Source organism: Accipiter gentilis, chromosome 5 (assembly GCF_929443795.1).
Source record: "Accipiter gentilis chromosome 5, bAccGen1.1, whole genome shotgun sequence".
In the NCBI taxonomy this organism is placed as follows: Eukaryota; Metazoa; Chordata; class Aves; order Accipitriformes; family Accipitridae; genus Astur; species Astur gentilis.
This window is the reverse complement of record NC_064884.1, coordinates 39,694,148-39,711,872: the sequence shown is the minus strand read 5'-3', so window position 1 is coordinate 39,711,872 and position 17,725 is coordinate 39,694,148. Positions and strand designations below refer to the sequence as shown.

The window sequence follows — 17,725 nt, the reverse complement described above, 5'->3', positions numbered from 1 at the left end:
TTTGATGGAGGTGCAAACAGCTGGGGGCGGATTTACATAAAACAGCCGCGTTTAATCCCGCGGGCCGCAATTAACATCACAGGCTTCCCCCCACTCCTCCCTCCCGCCCGGGGCACCGTTGTGATATGGCCGCGGGCAACCAATCGGAAAGGCCGTCCGGGCGGATCAAAGCGGCCGCCGGCCAATCAGCGGGGCCCCCCCGCCGGCGTGGTGATGTCACCGGGGGGGGTGTTTATGGCGCGGTATAACAGCGGGCGCCGGCCCCGCTCCCGCTCGCCGGGGCCGCGGAGGTCAAGTGGAGTCAGCCCCGGCCCCGCCGCCGCCGCTCGGGGCTCTGCCAGGGCGCCGGCCCCGCCGGGCCGGGCTGGGCCAGGATGAGCTCCCCCGGGGCCGAGGGGGCGGGTAGGGCCCCCCAGCACCACCGCGTGGATCACCTGCTGAGCGCCGTGGAGAGCGAGCTGCAGGCGGGCAGCGAGAAGGGAGACCCCACGGAGCGGGAGCTGCGGGTGGCGCTGGAGGACAACGACCTGTGGCTGCGCTTCAAGGAGCTCACCAACGAGATGATCGTCACCAAGAACGGCAGGTAGGGCTGCCGCGGGGCTCCCGCGGCGGGGACGGACGGACGGAAGGACAGACGGACAAGGGGGGCGGCCCGGCTGAGCCCGGGGCGGGGGAGGGGAAGGGGCCCGGGGGGGAAGGGGGGGCTGCCCCCCGCCGCGCCTCGCGCCTCCGTGTCGCCCCGCAGGAGGATGTTCCCGGTGCTGAAGGTGAGCGTGTCGGGGCTGGACCCCAACGCCATGTACTCCTTCCTGCTGGACTTCGTGGCGGCCGACGGGCACCGCTGGAAGTACGTGAACGGGGAGTGGGTGCCGGGGGGGAAGCCGGAGCCGCAGGCGCCCAGCTGCGTCTACATCCACCCCGACTCGCCCAACTTCGGCGCCCACTGGATGAAGGCGCCCGTCTCCTTCAGCAAAGTCAAACTCACCAACAAGCTCAACGGCGGGGGGCAGGTAAGCGCCCGCACCGGCCGGGACCCGCACCGCGCCGTCCCGGCCCCGCTCAGCGGGGCTGCACCGCCCCGGCCCCGGCCCCGGCCCGGCCCGGCGGGCCCCTGCCGCCCCTCCGCTCACCCACCCTCCCAAGCTCGTTTTCACGCTGCTGTTACCGAAGGGGCGGGGGTGCACCGCGCTTCCCACCCCCCCCCGAACCGCGCGTCCTTTCAGCCGCCGGGGCTGGACGCCTCCATGCACCGACTTTTCTTTTTTGAAACGTCTCTTCTGGTCTGAGTATCCGAAAATGCCAAGGGCGTAGCAGATGCAGCTTTCTGGCCCTTTATCGGCAACGTGTTTGTGACTAGGCGAGCCGCCCTGTCGAGTAACGGGGACGAGGGTAACTCCGCGAAAAGTTGGGGCGTCTTGACTGCGCTGGTCCTTGCCTTTTCCTACAGCTTCGGTTTTAGGGTTCATTCCCACCTGTTGCCTTTTTCTCCTCTGCTGGGAAGCTGGATCGTTAGATGCTTTAAACCCCGGGTGCTTTCCGTGCCTGCCAGCACCCGCCGGCGCTCTGTCGCTGCTTACCTGCTCTGTCCCTTTGCTCACAGATCATGTTGAACTCCCTGCACAAGTACGAGCCGAGGATTCATATCGTGCGAGTGGGTGGCCCGCAGCGGATGATCACCAGCCATTCCTTCCCAGAAACCCAGTTCATAGCTGTGACGGCCTACCAGAACGAGGAGGTATGCGCGGCAGGGAAGAAAGGATGCAAGTACCAGGAGGTTTCAAGCGGCAAAGTGCATCTTACAGCGCAAAATAATGGATCTCGTGTCACCTTTTACAGTTTTCTCTTGCATTTTTCGGTTCTCTTTCGGTTTCACATTCTTTCAGTTGTTTTCAGTGCTTTGTTTGAAGCTAAATATAAAAAATGACATTCGTATATGTAAAAGCCCTATGAATGTATAATAGCACAAAGTTCTGATCATCGTTTGTCTCGCTATGTGCTGCAAATTCATTGCAGGAGAGTAATTCCTAAAAGATTCTGTGGGGCAAACAAGTATTCTAAGAAATAGAGTTGTCATTTTCAGCTACGTGGTGAAATAACTGGATATGCTGTTTTCAAGGCTGTCCTTTCTCTGTTAGCCAAAATGCACGTCTGCGTTTAATGAATCTGTAAATTACCAATCTTTTTGAGATTTTTTTTTTTTGATGCCCATTCTGCTCTGGCTTGAAATGTGAAGCTTTTTATGACTCTTTAGTGTACTACCTTTCTTAGCCGTTTCCTTAGCTGATCAATAAACCCAGGCAATTCAGTCTCTTAGAATTCGGCAGAGGGACTAATTCCTTGCCCTCTGCTAATACTTCAGACCTTAGGGGCTGTTTAATTGATGTCCATAGGTTGGTGTTACAGGCCTAATCTTATTTCTTCAAAATTCTGTGATTCCACTAACTTCAATGGATAGTCCTAATTCGAATCCTAATATCTCTATGGTAATGAACGGTGATACTTGCAAATAAAGATATTTGTTGTTGTTATTTTTAGATCACAGCTTTAAAAATTAAATACAATCCATTTGCAAAGGCATTTCTTGACGCAAAAGAAAGGTGAGAGCTCTTAATTATAAAGTGTGGATTTTTTACACAGATTTGTAAAAGCATATTCTTAACTAATACGACATGGTTTCTTTTATAGGAGTGATCACAAAGACATGATGGAGGAAGTGGGAGATAACCAGCAGTCTGGGTATTCACAGTGTACGTTTCCTTTCACTCTGCATCATGAACATAACTTTGATTTCTTCCATCTCATCTGTTAAGCAAAACTTTAAGAGCCGTGTTTGATGGCTGACTTGTTTGTTCATAGGGAGGATTATTAATATATATTAATATCTATTGATTACCAATCCTTATGATTGTGGTTCATGCAGGTTTATGATTGCATAAACATTATGATCTCTGTGTGTATGGTTAAGACTTCTGTATTGCATTCAAAATCCTTTAATAGAATCTTGCAGCTACCTTCATGTCCGAAAAGACAGCTGCTTTTGTATACAAGGACAGCAATATTCATATGGATATGGAGATAAAAGTTTATTTCAAAATACAGCAGAAAAGTATCAAAATGGTACTTACCTTTTAAGTACTTTAAGGAAAGGTGTGGGGGGGGGGGGGGGTGAGGGGGAGACACATTTGCTCCAAAAGTTTTTTTCAGGTGAATAAAAAGCTTTGGTGTTTTAATGATTTCTAACAGTTTATTGCCAAAAAATGTCTGTAGCCTATAGAGGGGGGAAGTTGAGTTGCAGTAGGAATTATTTTGTTTCTGTGGAAATAATTAATTTTTAAGAGTTCTTCATAGCAGTGCGAGAAACCTCAGAGCTTGGCTATAGATTGAGACTCCCAAAGAGCAATTTAAAATTGAAGATTACACTAACAATTACTGAGCGCACACACTACCTATGTAAGGGAGGGTTTAACCATTTCGGTGTTTCCTTACTGTGACTGTAATTTAATGGTAGTTTAAAAAACATTATCTTGACACGGGGCTTTTTCTAAGCCGTTGGCTAATTTTCCTTCACAAGGTTGTTTAAGACCCAGATTTTTCAGCCGTGTTGAAACTCCGTTTCCTCTCCCGAGTGTGCGTTTCCTCGCTGATCAACTATTTATCTCGTCGCTGTGATTCTTTCCCAGCCTGGCTGCATGACATACCCGTCTTACAAACCTCTTGCTTCCCCACAGTAGGTAGTTGGCTTATTCCCGGGACTGGGACTCTGTGCCCACCTGCCAGTCCTCACCCTCAGTTCGGAGCCCCCCTGTCGCTCTCCCCTGCTCACAGCTGTGAAAGGTACTCATCGCTGAGGAACCACCGTCCTGCCCCTTACCCCAACCCCTACACCCATAGAAACAACTCGCCAAGTAAGTCCGACGTTGCAGCTCTGTCAAAATGAGCCGAGGGCCGCGAGGTGTTGAGCAGTGGGCATCTCGAGCGATGCCACAGAAATTGAGGTTGCTTGTTTAGCGCCGTTTGCGTGGAGGGCTTGGGGGCAGCGTGGCAAAGAAATGGGGGTGATGAGTATGTGTCCCCCGTCTCTTTATGAGGGAAAAACCAAGGGTGTGTAGAATTGTCTCCTGCTAACTGATTAGATTGTATCGTGCTGCCTATTGTGTGCTTTTGAATTCTTGTAACCAGTGAGCTTAAACTTACTTTGACTTTATTCTTTTTGAGTGTGAAAGTGAGGACTTCAATCATTAGTTACAGGTAATACAATGAAATGAAGAAATATGTGTCTGGTTCTGGTAGTGTCACTTGTTATTAACACGTAATCATGGAGGGCCCGATTCTGTCAAGTTTACTTGCCTGTTGCTGTAGTTAACATCAGTGCCTTAAGGTTGTTCTCAATGTGTCACAACTGGATACACAGAAACAATATGGAGCTGAGTAAACCGCAGAGCTATTTAAAAGTTGTGCTCAGAAAGAGCCAAATAGCTTAAGACTTAGTGCCTTAAGTCATAGGTACTTAAGGGAGAGGAGGGAAGGACGTTTTTAACAGTGATTTGGTTTTTTGTTTGCTTTAATTTATTTTTTTATTTCTTCTGGCAAAGGCCTGCTAACAATTTTTGCCCTTCAGCCTGTATGGGTGGTGAAGGTTCACGCTTAAAAAAAATACTTAGTAATTTTGAATTGTGAAGTAATACACAGGGTTCTAGCTGCAGCCTGACCAGTCTTGTATGTAGCTTTGTAGTTCATTTTAAAGTGGGAAACTAGCTTTCTGTGGGCTTTTCTTGCATCTTGGAAATTTTATGCAAGTTTTGTGACTGGAAGCAGAATAAAAGAACAAAACACCTCCGGTGTTCCTTGTTCCCTGGTCCTCAGCAAGGAACCTCTTCTCCTTCCCTTCGCCAGCTGCCACAGCAACTTCTTTTTCCCTATGGATGGCTGTATAGGATTCCCTTTATAGCTTCCTAGTGCCTCTGCTGTCTTGGCCAGCCAGTTTTGGTCACAAGCCAGGTAGTTTAAGCCACAGTCCGATTGCTCCTGATGGTGCCTAAGGCAGACTTCAGAGCCCGCGGTGGCATGCTCAGCTCAAAGCTGGGATGTGTGATCCAGTGATACGCTTGTTATCCAGGGCTGCCAGGCTGTTACTGCCTATGGAGATGATGCAGATAAAGAAGGTGCCCTGGAATAGCGATTGGGATAGCGTAAGGAAGGAGGCCACTTCTTCCCACTGACCGAGTAAGGAAGCATGGGCTGAATTAGCAGGTGGTTTTAAGTCAGCTTTTTGGCCATAGAGCCTTCACAGAAATAAGATTTTGCAGTTGTAAGTTGAGCAAAAGAACAGCATGTCAGCAGGGGCAATGCCAGTGAAAGTGTAAGCTTGGCACAACTGGTAGCTGACTTCATTTTTTCTGTGTGTGTAATTTTTTTTTTTTTGCAAGAGGGTAGTGGGGGAGGGTGGTTTAAAGCTATACATTGCCTTTGAATACAAGATCGTTATTTCATTTGATTCTAGCGCGTTTAAGTGTTGGGTGTGTTCTTTCAGCAGCCTATGCCGATAACTCCTCTGCCTGCCTTTCCATGCTGCAGTCCCATGACAACTGGTCTTCTCTAGGAGTTCCCACACACACGACGATGCTGCCCATGAGCCACAGCACCGGCACAGCTACCAGCTCCAGGTAGGAGTCTATCCCTCAGCAGCCCTCAAATCCGTGTGTTGATACTTTCTAGGAAGAGAAGGCTGAAAAAGGAGGTAAAGAGTCACCAGCAAGCTAGAAATCCTTACAGCCACATCTGAATCATTAGCTCTCTGGGGGGGGGCACTGAGAAGGACTATTCACAAGGAAAACATTTTGATGAAATAGATAATAAATATTTTTTTATGTTTTGATTTTGGAAATGTAGATACTTGCGACAGCAATATTTGATAGATTAAGGATTGCAAATCACTTAGACAAACTTCACTGAATTTGAGGATATTCTTTTAAGTTTCATCTCTTTTAAGCAAAATGATGTTTAAAAAGTTTTATTTTTGATCTGTTTCGTTTCAACCAGTCACTTCTCTCCCAGCTATCTCCACAAACCCTTGTTCTGTTACATATGAAGGGGCAGTGAACCATAGTGTGGAGAAGGAGCAAGTGGTTGGGGCAGTAATTCTTAACTTAAGCGTTGCCACAGAAACAAGCATAGCATGGGATTGTACACATGGTGAAAGCCTTTGCCATTTTGTGATCACATAAATGTATCTTTTCTCCTCTTTGTAATTACTATCTTAATTGATCTTTTAGCAGAGATTTAGCTTACAGTCAGTCCCTTGGAGCTAAACTTGAAAATTCAAAGAGGTAGAGATAAGGTGGTAACATCTTTGCTGTTGACCACAGAGGGCTGAGGTTTGGGCATCTTTCTCAGCAATTCAGACCTACCACTCCATTTGTGGAAAGCATTTTTATTTGAACCATGCATGTGGACACTTAGCTGTTAATCAGAGTATGTCCTGCTGCCTGGTGCAACATAACTGTATTACTGAACGTAAGTTTTAGTCCTCAATGTATGTTAATCAAGTAAACGGGTCCTCCTAGCACTTCTTTCTACATCTGACCCCCAGAATACATGTTTGGAAAGTTGCAAAGTCCACTGAGTTTCAGTTGGTGTACCGAGTTGTCCAGTAGATAAAGCCAGTAGAACTGGAACTGTGGGACATCAAGGAAGGCATTTCTGCCACCCCTTTTGTCTAAACCCCTATCTGTAAAGTACAAATAATATTTATCTTTCTTGTTAAACTGCTTGGGATTAATAGGTAGAAAGTGCTGTGTAGTATTATACAGCAGGACTGAACTTTTTCTCGTAGTGTTCCTCTTGAATCACCTTGTTTCTTTTAATTCATATGTGTTTATACATGTGTGTATGTATATACTCAGAGGAGAGAGAGTGTGGAGGCTGTGGTGTCCTGACAAGGCTTTTTTCCTTTTAAGCAGCCCTTCCTGCAGTACCTGTACAATTTGCAGCCATCAATCTGGCTCTTCCCGTTTTTACATGAGTTGATGAGTAAGGAGGGCTGAACTGCTGTCTGGAGGCATCCGTCCCTCTCTGACTACAGAGGCAGCCATGGCAGATTAGGGGTCTGACAGACTGATGGCAGCGGATTCAAACCTGCTTGGGTCGAGCAGCTGCTGTGTCCAGACACCTCCACCACGTGCCTTTCCCCGGAGGCAAGGGTATGGCATGGCTCAGGAATCAGCTCTCAAACCTCTGCATTTTTCAGCCAGCCTGTTCATTCCTCAGCTTGGCTTAAAATTTGCTAGTATACCTAGTGCCAGAACCTGCTGCTGGAAAACGGGGAGGTTAGACTTATTGGTGGGCTGCCATGAACATGAATCCTGCCTGGGAGTCCTTCCTACCTTGTGGTGGCTGGGAACTACCTAAAGAAATTGGCTGCCTCCAGCAAATGGACCCAGCTTGGGAGCTGTGGCGTGACCTGAGCAACTGCCAGTAGGCAGCAGAGTCTAATAACCTGTTTTATTTATCGCTTTCCCTCTTTCAGTCAGTATCCTAACTTATGGTCTGTGAGTAACAGCACCATCACACCGGTGTCTCAGTCGAGCGGGATGTCCAACGGCCTGAGCTCCCAGTTTTTACGTGGCTCTCCAGTGCACTACACTGCCCTTCCGCACCCGGTCCCCGCTGCCTCCTCCGCCTCTCCCCTGTATGACAGCGGGGCACCCACGGACCTGCCCGACAGCCAGTACGATGCCTCCGCACATGCCAGGCTAGCATCCACGTGGACACCTGTCACCCCCCCTTCCATGTAAACCCAGGCTTTTCCTACAAGACAGACTTTTTTTAGCTACTGAATTACTTTAAGATGCTTAATCCTCAAGGAAGAGAAAAAGGAGACATGAAGTAGATTACAGACAAAGCATCTGCACTGCTTTGCATAGAGCATCTACGTTATACCTCTTACAGTGAACGGTGCATCACTGACTTCATGCAGAGTTTACAAACCTGGTGAGCGTGCAATTCTGAGAGCAGATTCACTGCTTTTAATCTTTTTTCTTTTTTCTTTTTTTTTGTATTTTAAGTTTGATAGACCTAAGTTTTAAGATTTTTGCTTAGATTGCAAATTTCTCAGTGTTCTGATATATTTGGACCTGAAGCTTGGCGTCGTTCTTGAGTAAGTTACTCCTAACTGTTTTCAGTTGATTTTTTTTTAATGGCAAACTTAGCTATAGTCATGAGAAGACTTCAATTAACCGTCTAGTTAGAAGCATTCTGAAATATGCACAAATGTAGCTGAGGACTGAAGTTTTTGGAAAATCATGTGCACTAACACGTATTTGCCTCACAAATACGTTGTGTTCTTAACTGTATGCTTATTTCCTTGCTGCTGAATTAATGTTGAGACAATCTGCAAGAACTATATTCTTCTTAATAAATGCAGTATTAATGTTTGGTTTAAATTGTTTTACCCAAAAGACTCCTTTTAGAGGTAAGTTTTGCTGTTTGATCATATAGATTTCAAATACCTGTCAGCTTAGCTAAACATCTCATTTCAAACAGCCAGTGTCTAATAGCAAGCCCTATCCAAAAGCTTTCTGAGCCTTTGAAAAAACATCACTGTTTTTTGTTTGGTTGTTTTTTTTCTTTATTGTCTCTGGCTCAGGCCTTAAGGGAGGGAATTCAACACCTGGAGAATCATTCTAATTTATTTTATTTCAATATTGTACTCTGTTGATCTATATTTATTATTTGGGAAGTTACAACTTCCTTATTTGGGAAGTTACATATCTACATGTTAAGATATGTAAATAATCCCTCAACCTACGGTGTACTCTTTTAAGACAATCATACATGGGATATGTCACCAATGGCACATTGAACAGCATAGATGTAAGCAGTTAACTTATTGTAAGAGGGAAAGCTCTGGTTACCGGTAGTTTGGAGGGAAAAATGCAGATAAACTAAGCTTTAAAATACACCGACTGCTTGACTTGCTGGAAAGATCAGGTCTTGATAAAATACTGCCTTCAGGCCTGACACCAAGTAATATGATCTAAATTTCTAATGCAGGCTAACCCAAAACATTGGCTCGAAGTGTGCCCTTGGACATGTCTCTTTCTCCCACTGACTTTGGCAAGTACATAGCCTGAGGAAAGTGAATTATTTTGCAAAAGCCATAACAAATAACTTTTATAATGAAGTGCCTAATATAGCAAAGCAAAACTCTGTATCAGGGAATTTAAATAACTCATCGATGGGTGCTCATGTGCTATGGTGGCAGCTTTAAGATGAAGTAGTAAATATTTGCCACCATTTTGGTCTCTCTTGGCACCCTATGGGCAGGTCCCTGCACCTAGAAAGACTTTGGCAGGGCTTCCTCCCTGCAGAAGGATTTGCATGCAGCTGCAGTCTCCCGAGGTACTCACTCTGGCAGGAGACAGCACCAGAAGCAGATGGCTGCATGACTGCATTCTCTGTCAATATGTAAATATTGATCTAAGGGTTCCTATTTTATTGTGAAGGTAAATTGTGTAAATGATGTAAGTGCATTATTATTTAGACTATTTTGTAGAAATTAGCAACATATTTCACTGAGGTTTTTTACTTGTATTTCGGATGTATAATTTAAATTGGCAAAAAAAGAGTAAAGATTCTTAAATAAACTCAGTGCTTAATTTTCAGTTTGTGGGGGGCAGTGGGAAAGGTGAAACAAATGCACGAGATGTGTTGAACCTACAGTATGTTGACCTTCCATGGAGCAGTTTCACAAATGGTTCCTGCTGCACAGCGGCTTCCGGCCGTGGGCGAAGGGTCAGAGAGTTCTTCATAACCAAATCAATGATTATTTACTCATGAAGAACTTGGAGACCTCTTGAGATGCTATGTTCTCCACCTCTGCTTCTCCCCCACCTGCCTTTGTTTCTCTCTGCTTTTGCTAAGTCCTTGACTGACTGGTGGTCAGAGGTGGTAGGTGCAACTGGTGTTGGGTGAAAGCTCTTTTTCCACAGTGACCAACTTGTAGGGTAAATGCCGGAGCTGGATGCAAGCCTGGCAGCTGCTGTGTTCTACCTTGATAACCAGATTTTTCAAGTGTGCGTCATAAATGCTGAACTGCTGCCTGGTGTTCTCAGCTACTGAAGAGGACAATCAACCTGCCGTGCAGGGAAAGGGACCTGTAAAGTGTGAGAGAGGTGCTAGGTCTGGGGCTGCAAGATGTCCCTTTGCATGGCCCCGAGCAGGCAGCCCACTGTGGGGCTGGCTTTGCTCTGAAGAGGCTCGTGTGGAGGAGAGCCCACAGCTGCTGCCCAGCACAGAGGTCAGCGGTTTCTCAGGTTCTTGCAGAGCTTGTACTGAAGAAATGATTGCCATGTCCATGTGGACAAAAAGTTGGGGCTATTTGTTAGATTGTAAGATTTGGCTAGGGCTTGCTGAACTAAACCTGCTTGCAGCTAAGGCTGCCTTCTGGCTGTGGAGGAGCCTGGTCCTAATTTCCTGCCCCAGCTTGATGCATGGCCTTGGAGGCCTCTGTGACACCGTTTTGATGTGCACTTAAAGCCGGCAGGGATTTCTGATGCCTGGAGGATGGTGTGATACTAACCTGGGAGCTGAACTCTGGGTCCTGAAAGAGTTCTGCTCTTAGTGTGAGAGAACTGTTCTGCCTAGTGAGCAACCTTAGCAATGTCATGTGGGTAATGTACTTACTTGTTTTAGGTCTTGAGCCAAAAGCAGACTACTGTTAAATGAATCAATTACCATTAAAAGATTTCTGAGCCTGAAGAATAAACATGCACACACACACACATACACAGCCTTCATAGATGAAGCATTGTACATCTCCAGGCAGCTCAATGCTGGTGTCAAATGGATCTTACCTAACTGGCTTTCTTGGTGGGGGGTGTGTGTGTGTGTGTGTGTGTGTTTTGGGTTTTTTTTACCCTCCCATACTTTCAATTTAGAGAAGCTGGAACTCTTCATGCTATTGAATGCAAGTTGCACCCTGCTTTAAAGCAGACTGAGCATTTCAACATCTATTGTTTCACACTTGCTCTGCTACCATCTTCCTGAACTGTGCTTTTTCTCTTACCGGGTTTGTGTGGCCAAGCAGCCATCAAAGGCACCTCAGCCTCACAGATACCGTCAGGGTTGTGGTTGCTGGAGGAGCTGGGCAGTCAGACCCAGATGACTCTACAACTACTGAAGCCAGCGTGAAAACCGCGTGGACTTTGTGTGACTCATCCGGAGAGGCTTTTCTCACCCGTGGGCTTGCGACAGCAGCACCATGCTCTGCTTCCGCCCCAGCCGCCCGCCGGTGCACCCTGGAGCTGGTGGCGGAGGCGAGGCGGGGGCACAAACGTACCTGACATTTCCAAATGTTGAGGAAGGCTGGTGTGAGATGGCTCGCCTTGACTGGCCGACCGGTGAGTGGAGCTCTGCAGTTTCCCAGCACCAGCTCCACTGTGGCTCCTGTCACCGTGCCGCACGCCAGAAAAACACTGGGGCTAGAGCTGTCTGCAGGGCTGGGAGATGTCCAAATGCTCAGGGACTAAGCCATCAGCAAATGCTCAGGACTCTTAGGAAACCTATATTGTTTACCATCTCAGCATGTTAATGCTTTTTTCCTTTCTTTATTTTTCCTTCAGGTAATGAATAGTTGCCAGCTGCAAAAATCTCTGTAGACCCCTCAGCCCTATTGTGCAGCAATGTCTTGCTCTGCTTGCAAAAGCTATGTGACTACTAAGTCCCACACAGGAGTAAAACATGAGACTGGGTATTCCCACACTTGTCTGCAGCCTGACTCTTCGCTATAGATCTCAATTAGATTTGTGACTTAAGTGAGATAATACATGTTGAGGTACTGCATCACTGATGTCAATAGTCCAAGCAGTAAATGTAATTGAAGTAAAAAGTAACTAAAATTAAAAGTAAGGAAGACAATAAACAGAATTGTATATGTTTTTTAAATCACACACTGACCCATTCCAGGGGCTTAGATCTGTGAAGAAAATAATTTTCTCTTCAGAGAGTCTGGCTTTAGCTGCTCCTGGATTTCCATGCCTTTGGAAACTGAGATAAAGAAAACGAGGGAGCCAGTCTGAGTGGTGCATGGTGCAGTGCCAGTGTTTCTCGTAATGTCTAATAGCATCTTCCAGATGCCTTTATTTCTAAGAATGTAAAAAATTCCTTGAGAACATAAGAATAAACTCAAAGCCAGGTTCTCCCACCACACATACCACTTGATATCAAGGATCTGGACATTGTGGGCTTTAAAGCCCAAGGTTATATGACTGGCTAAAGCAGTTGCTTTTGTCAACAGAGAAGCCACAGGGCTTCTCAGGGATCTCCTCCTGGAGTCACCAGTGGTTTTCCACTCACAAAATTTGCCCTTCTGTCTTTTGTATTCATCTGCACCCCTTGCTTTCCCCAGCTGACACCGCCAGTTTTAATCCCGGGAATGACAGCAAAGCATCCGTACACAGACGGAGTCTCTGTTAGCTGACATGTTGGCTTATGTTTATCACACTTATCATATCTCAAGTGTATCTACACTGCCAATAGGAGCAGGGTGGGTGCCGAAGCCCATTCCTAGTGATAGTTTCCCAGAAGTGGACATTGGCTGGCTGCAGCCTTGAGTCAGTGTGGAGCAAAGAGCAGTGCATTGGGGTTTACATATATTGCGTATCCCCTGTATGATCACGTAGCTCACTGCAATTCAAATGTCAAGCCAATCAGGGCTTCTTTTTCCCCTCTTTTTGTTAAAATAATCTTAATACACTTTTGGTGCTGTGCTCCCAATGTGCTCTCAATGTGCCTCCCAAGGCACCACTGGGGGTGGTGCTGCAGGTATGTGACCAGAAGAGTGCATATTCTCTTATAGATGGCTGTCTGTACTTGCTGGGCAAGCAGCTTGCAACTTCTTTCTTGCCTTTCCCTCTCCTCTCTCAGTCTTGCTGCACTACAAAAGTAGGTTTCTTTTTCTTGATGCTAGTAAACCAATTAACTGCCTCACTCCGTCCATCAATGCCAATAATTCCTCCATGATATATGCAATTACCATACTCATACTACATAGAGTTGGAAGGGGTCTCCTGTATCCAGTTCCTTAATTACAGACAATCCCTTCACGAAGACCTTTTAGGAAGGCACCAGGGTTTTTCTCAAAACCAGTTGGTGAGATTTTTGGGGAGGTTTTTGTGTGTGCTCGTGTGACTGTGGCAAGTGGTGCTGCTTCTTTTGTTGGGAGTCTGTTGCAGTCCCCTTGCTTCTCAGTGCTCAGGAGCCACCTTTTAACTGCCAGCTGAAATTTATCTATAATTGTCTTATGACTATCTGTTCTTGAGCCAAAACCTATTCCCAGGTTAAATAGCTCTTCTCCCTTGGTAGTGTTTCAGCTGATATGTATTATTAGGCAGTGATTTCTCTGCCTCTTTTTTGATAGGTTATAAACCCCCTCTCTTCTTCTCAGGTAGCTTTCTTTCTCCTGCTGATCCTCTGTGCCTGTATGGTTTGATGAAAGAGGCAGCATGAGTGTATGTGGTATAACGCACGGGCTTGCAGAAGAGTCTATGCAATGGCATGCTGCTTCCCTATCTTCACTGAAACAAGCCATTTTGATAACTTTGAAAACCACATTTTCATTATCTAGAGTTACATTAGCGATTGACTGGTCATGGTGATCCAAGTCCTGCTTTAGTGATTTTTTGCTGATGAACTCCCATCTTTTGGCAGGAAGTATTGTTACTAGTCTCTTCACTATGACTTTGCCCTTGTCCCAGTCAGCTTTATTCCAATTCCATTGCTCCCCAATAGTCTGCTTTGTCCTGTGAGATATCTCCATTTTGCTCTGCATTAATGATATCTCTCAACCTCACATCTCCAGCAGGTTTTGTCAACAATCTCTTGATTTTTGGTCTAAAAGTCATTAATGCAAGTGCTAAACCAAGACTGGTCCAAGTCCTCTGATAGCCTTTCTCTAACCTGGCCCTTCTCCAACAGCTATGCCCTTACCTAGTCTATAGACTTGCAAGTCACTTGCTAATCTCCATTGTGATTTTAGAGGATGGTCTCAGCCCTGTGTGGATGGAGACAGCAGCTGGTCTGCTGGCAGTCACCTGCCAGCTAGCAGGGAGAAATGGCGCTGGGAGGAGAGATGCATTTCTATAAGGTCCCCCCCATAAATCTCTGCAGATTGTCCTTGGCCCTGTCAGTGGCATGGGAGGTTCAGAGGGTTGGAGAGGAGCTGCGACACCCTAGTGCTCCAACTGAGGCCTGATAATGATAAATGCACAGGCCATACCAGCTTCCATTTCCATCCCTATCCTTCATTATCCTTTCTTTCAAACTTTGCAGTGAAGCTGTTTGTTCTGGAAGATGAACCTCCCAAAGTCTGTCATGTGTGATCGCATCTCTGCGAGTCTTGGCCTTGGTCAAGCAGCTTCCTTCCCCCCCCACCTCGTAAAACACACCTCTGACATCTGCTGTTTGCTAAATGTGCAACACCAGGCCTGACCTGAGGAATATGTTTGCTGCTGGGTCAGGATTTCAAATCCCCAAACTCTGGAAGAGAAATGGTGTGTTTATTCCCTAAGCTCAAGCACACTCACCTGCTCGAACCTTGTTCGCATTTTAGAGGTGACCATTCTCAAGCCTTAGCTCCCATTAGCTTTTCTGCCTTTGCCTCCACATTATACCTCCTCCTCTGCCTCCACCTCCCCTCCACCTCCTTTTCCTCCTCTTTCTCCCTCCTTCCCCGTCTCTCCTCCTCCTCCGTGAGAACAGAAGGAGGCTACTGAATGCTTGTGAAAAGAAACCCTGTATTAGCCTTAATTTCCATCATGCTTTAATGGCAGGACAACCCCACCTCTCTCTCTTCTCGCCGTGCACGTGGGCTGAGGCCTTCCCTGGCCCTTACCCTTGGCGGAGGCTAAAGCAAGACAGAGCGTGTCAGGTTTGCAGCACTTGAGCTCTCTGAATATCTTTAAGTGACTTCTCCTTGGAGTGTCATTCAAGGCCCACGTTATGTAGGTCAGCATGGGGAGCGTTACGCGGGTTACACAGGCAGCCTGGAAAAAAACCCCACTCGCTGGATGGGGAAAAGCCTGGAGAAGCCTAACAGGACACTCGGAAAGGAAAGCAGAACATTCAGCGGCTGATGAGCAAGGTCTGCCTGTCTGTTCATCCTTGTGATCTAGGATCCCTTACTATTTGTGCAGGGACTGGTGTGCAGGCCGGACAACTGGTGATCCGCTCGGAAAGCCCTGCGGCAGCAATGCTGGGGCTGGCACACGAGGGGCACAGGCCCACCTCAGGGCCGGCCTGCCTCTGAGGGGAGCGGGAGGGCAGGCGGGGAGGGAGTTTGGGTGGGCACAGGTGGGGCTTTTGGAGCAGGCAGGGCCAGCTGGTTGTGGGGAAGGCTGATTCGTTAGCAAGGAAGAGAGCAAACTGCGGATCTGTTTGGGATGTGCAGGGTGACGGCGAGTCTGTCTTTTCTCTCAGGAGTAGCCAGCCTGGAGCTTGCCGGTAGGTGTGGAGGGGGCTCCTGGGTTGGGGTTGTGCTGGGAGGGATGAGCTGCTGTGGGCTGGCTGAGGGGGTTTTTTTACTACGTCCTCCTGGGGTAAAGCTGCTGCTTGGGCATACTCCTGTGGTGGGATGGCCAGGAGAATCTGCAGCTTGGTCCTGTGGGCTACCCTGCAGCTTACCCTCCAGAGGGGCAGCTTGCCACAGCGTGGTCTTGGTGCTCACTAACGTACTTAACTAATGATTGCCTCTGCCAAGAAATTCGTGGTCTGGAAAGGTAAAGCCTTCGTGAGCCTTGCTGCAGGTATCTCTTTCCTCTGGGGTGGAGAAAATGCTTGTTCTGCCTTTCCTGGTAAGAGGGAGGCAGTGGTGAGGCTGGCTCTGCTTGACCTGCCCGTGCTGGGGAGGAAGGGGCAACCCCAGTAAAGGGGAACTGGCTGCTAGTTGGGACATGGAGGTTCTGCCCACCTTAAAAAATACAAACTTGTCTCGCTGTCAGAAAACTCTGATGCCTCCCAGAAGAGGAGGTTTCCTAAGAGAAGCTGAAATGGGCTGGTAGCTTGTCTTGGCTTCAGCTTGACTTCATGGATTTCATGTTATTTTAGATTCAAGGTGACTGTCGCTAGTTACCGTGCACAATAATTGGCAGTGTTTTGCAGAAGGTTTTGGCTTGTTGGGTTGGGTTCTGGGCAGTGTACTGAAAGCGTGCAGCTTGATTCTTGATGTGCTCTGCCATCCTTCACCTTAATGCACCATTAGTAATAGTAATTGTGAAACTTTAATCATTCTGAGAACTTCCCACATGAAGACTTCTGTTTTAATACACTAGAAGTGGTGTCCCCCGTTCTCTGCCTAGATTTATGCCCAAAGGCGTATGGTCTGTGTGAAATGCAGTTGTAATGCTTGTAACCTGGGATAGCTGTGCGTTCTGGTTGCTCCTCTCTTACTAATATATGGATGGCTCATATGAGTTTCCATCATCTGCCGCTTCTTTGCCCAGTTATACGTTGACTATGGTGGGTGGGAGGGAAAAGAAAGAAATTTCCACTCGCCCCAGCAGTAGGATTTTTGCATTTCCTGTAGTTACTTCATGTCTCTACAAAATGAAATATAGTCTTACCATCAGGGCAAGTGGAAACTTCTGGCTTCTTCCTGTTCCTTTGGTTTGGACACATTCAAACTCTCAAAAAACCCAACCGAAAAAAACCACAAAATAGTCATGGGCTGCTGGATGCACGGTTTTCTTTTGCCATAGGCAGCCAGAGAATCTGTCACCTTTTGGTGGTGCTTCAGCTGCTGTGCAGCTGCTGCCATGATGCTTGCAGGGCTGGAGCTTGGGGATCTGTGCAGAGAAAGGGGGAAATCCAGGCTTAGGGTGAGACGTGTAGGTGGAAGGGGAGCACTCAGTCAGGAAACTTGAGAAAATGAGTCCTGTAAGTTTTTGACATCTCTTATTTTCAGAAATTCTCTTGCATCTCTGAGTGGATAACTTGTAGTGAGTGTAGCGATCTCTTCCACAGTGCATAAAGAGCATTGACCCCATGTCACTGAGGTTTTCATGGTGCAGATGTTAACATAAAACTAATGAGAATGAGTGTGACTACCCTAAGCTAGGGCTATTTTTTTTAGTGCACTAAAAATACCCAGCAACTGGACACTAACTTGAATATAAGGCTAGTGACACCTTCCACTCCAGGATGAGTAAAAAGAGATGAACTTTGGCAGCTGGACATGCAGCAGACTCTCCTCTATGTATTTTTGTTTTTACTTACAAGCACATTTTTCTATGTAGGTGAGGAATGGTGCTCATCTAGAAAGCACTCACTTCTGAAAGCCACAGAGCTATTGCTGGGGGATGCCAGGGAATTCTGCAAATATGCTGACAGCCAAAAAAATGGTAGCAATTAAATAGCCCTTGAAAAATTGCCTGTCGGAAGACTAAATTTGTGTTTTTAAACTGACCAGTGACAGCAAAAGAAACTAACTTTTAGTTTTGACTTGCCTTTTTTTGCTAGTGAACAGATGACAGCATTCCCTCAGCCTGCTAATTTGTCAGTTTAAGGAATGCCTTTCTTTTTTGTTGAATTTCTGCTGTTGGGTAATTAATAAGGCAAATTTCATCTGCAGTTCACTGAGAGCTTCAGAAGTTGGTTTCAGTAGATAGTCAAGTTGTGGGGTGCACCTTTTCTTACTCTTTGTATGAATTTGCACTAGTGAAGCTTGGCTGAT

General features: G+C 46.8%; 1 protein-coding gene across 2 annotated transcripts; it reads left to right on the top strand.

Annotated features, from left to right (window-relative positions):
- Positions 1-363: 363 nt before the first annotated feature.
- Positions 364-9,534, top strand: TBXT (T-box transcription factor T). 2 transcript variants are annotated; one of them, XM_049800963.1, is made up of 8 exons: positions 364-583; positions 746-1,010; positions 1,601-1,735; positions 2,536-2,597; positions 2,686-2,747; positions 3,729-3,905; positions 5,531-5,663; positions 7,526-9,534. In XM_049800963.1, the coding sequence occupies exons 1-8, from the start codon at positions 375-377 to the stop codon at positions 7,791-7,793; spliced, it is 1,311 nt and encodes a 436-aa protein (XP_049656920.1). In that variant the 5' UTR covers positions 364-374; the 3' UTR covers positions 7,794-9,534. The 2 variants fall into 2 exon arrangements, with proteins under 2 accessions (XP_049656920.1, XP_049656921.1); XM_049800964.1 differs by lacking the exon at positions 3,729-3,905 and having other exon boundaries at positions 5,534-5,663.
- Positions 9,535-17,725: the final 8,191 nt, after the last annotated feature.

What these genes read in the sequence shown, in the direction of transcription:
- TBXT (XM_049800963.1), top strand. Translation starts at nt 375, where the DNA reads ATGAGCTCCCCCGGGGCCGAGGGGGCGGGTAGGGCCCCCCAGCACCAC. An exon ending in AGCTCAACGGCGGGGGGCAG is followed by an intron (nt 1,011 to 1,600) that starts GTAAGCGCCCGC and finishes CTTTGCTCACAG; the next exon opens with ATCATGTTGAACTCCCTGCA. An exon ending in GCAGTCTGGGTATTCACAGT is followed by an intron (nt 2,748 to 3,728) that starts GTACGTTTCCTT and finishes GCTTCCCCACAG; the next exon opens with TAGGTAGTTGGCTTATTCCC.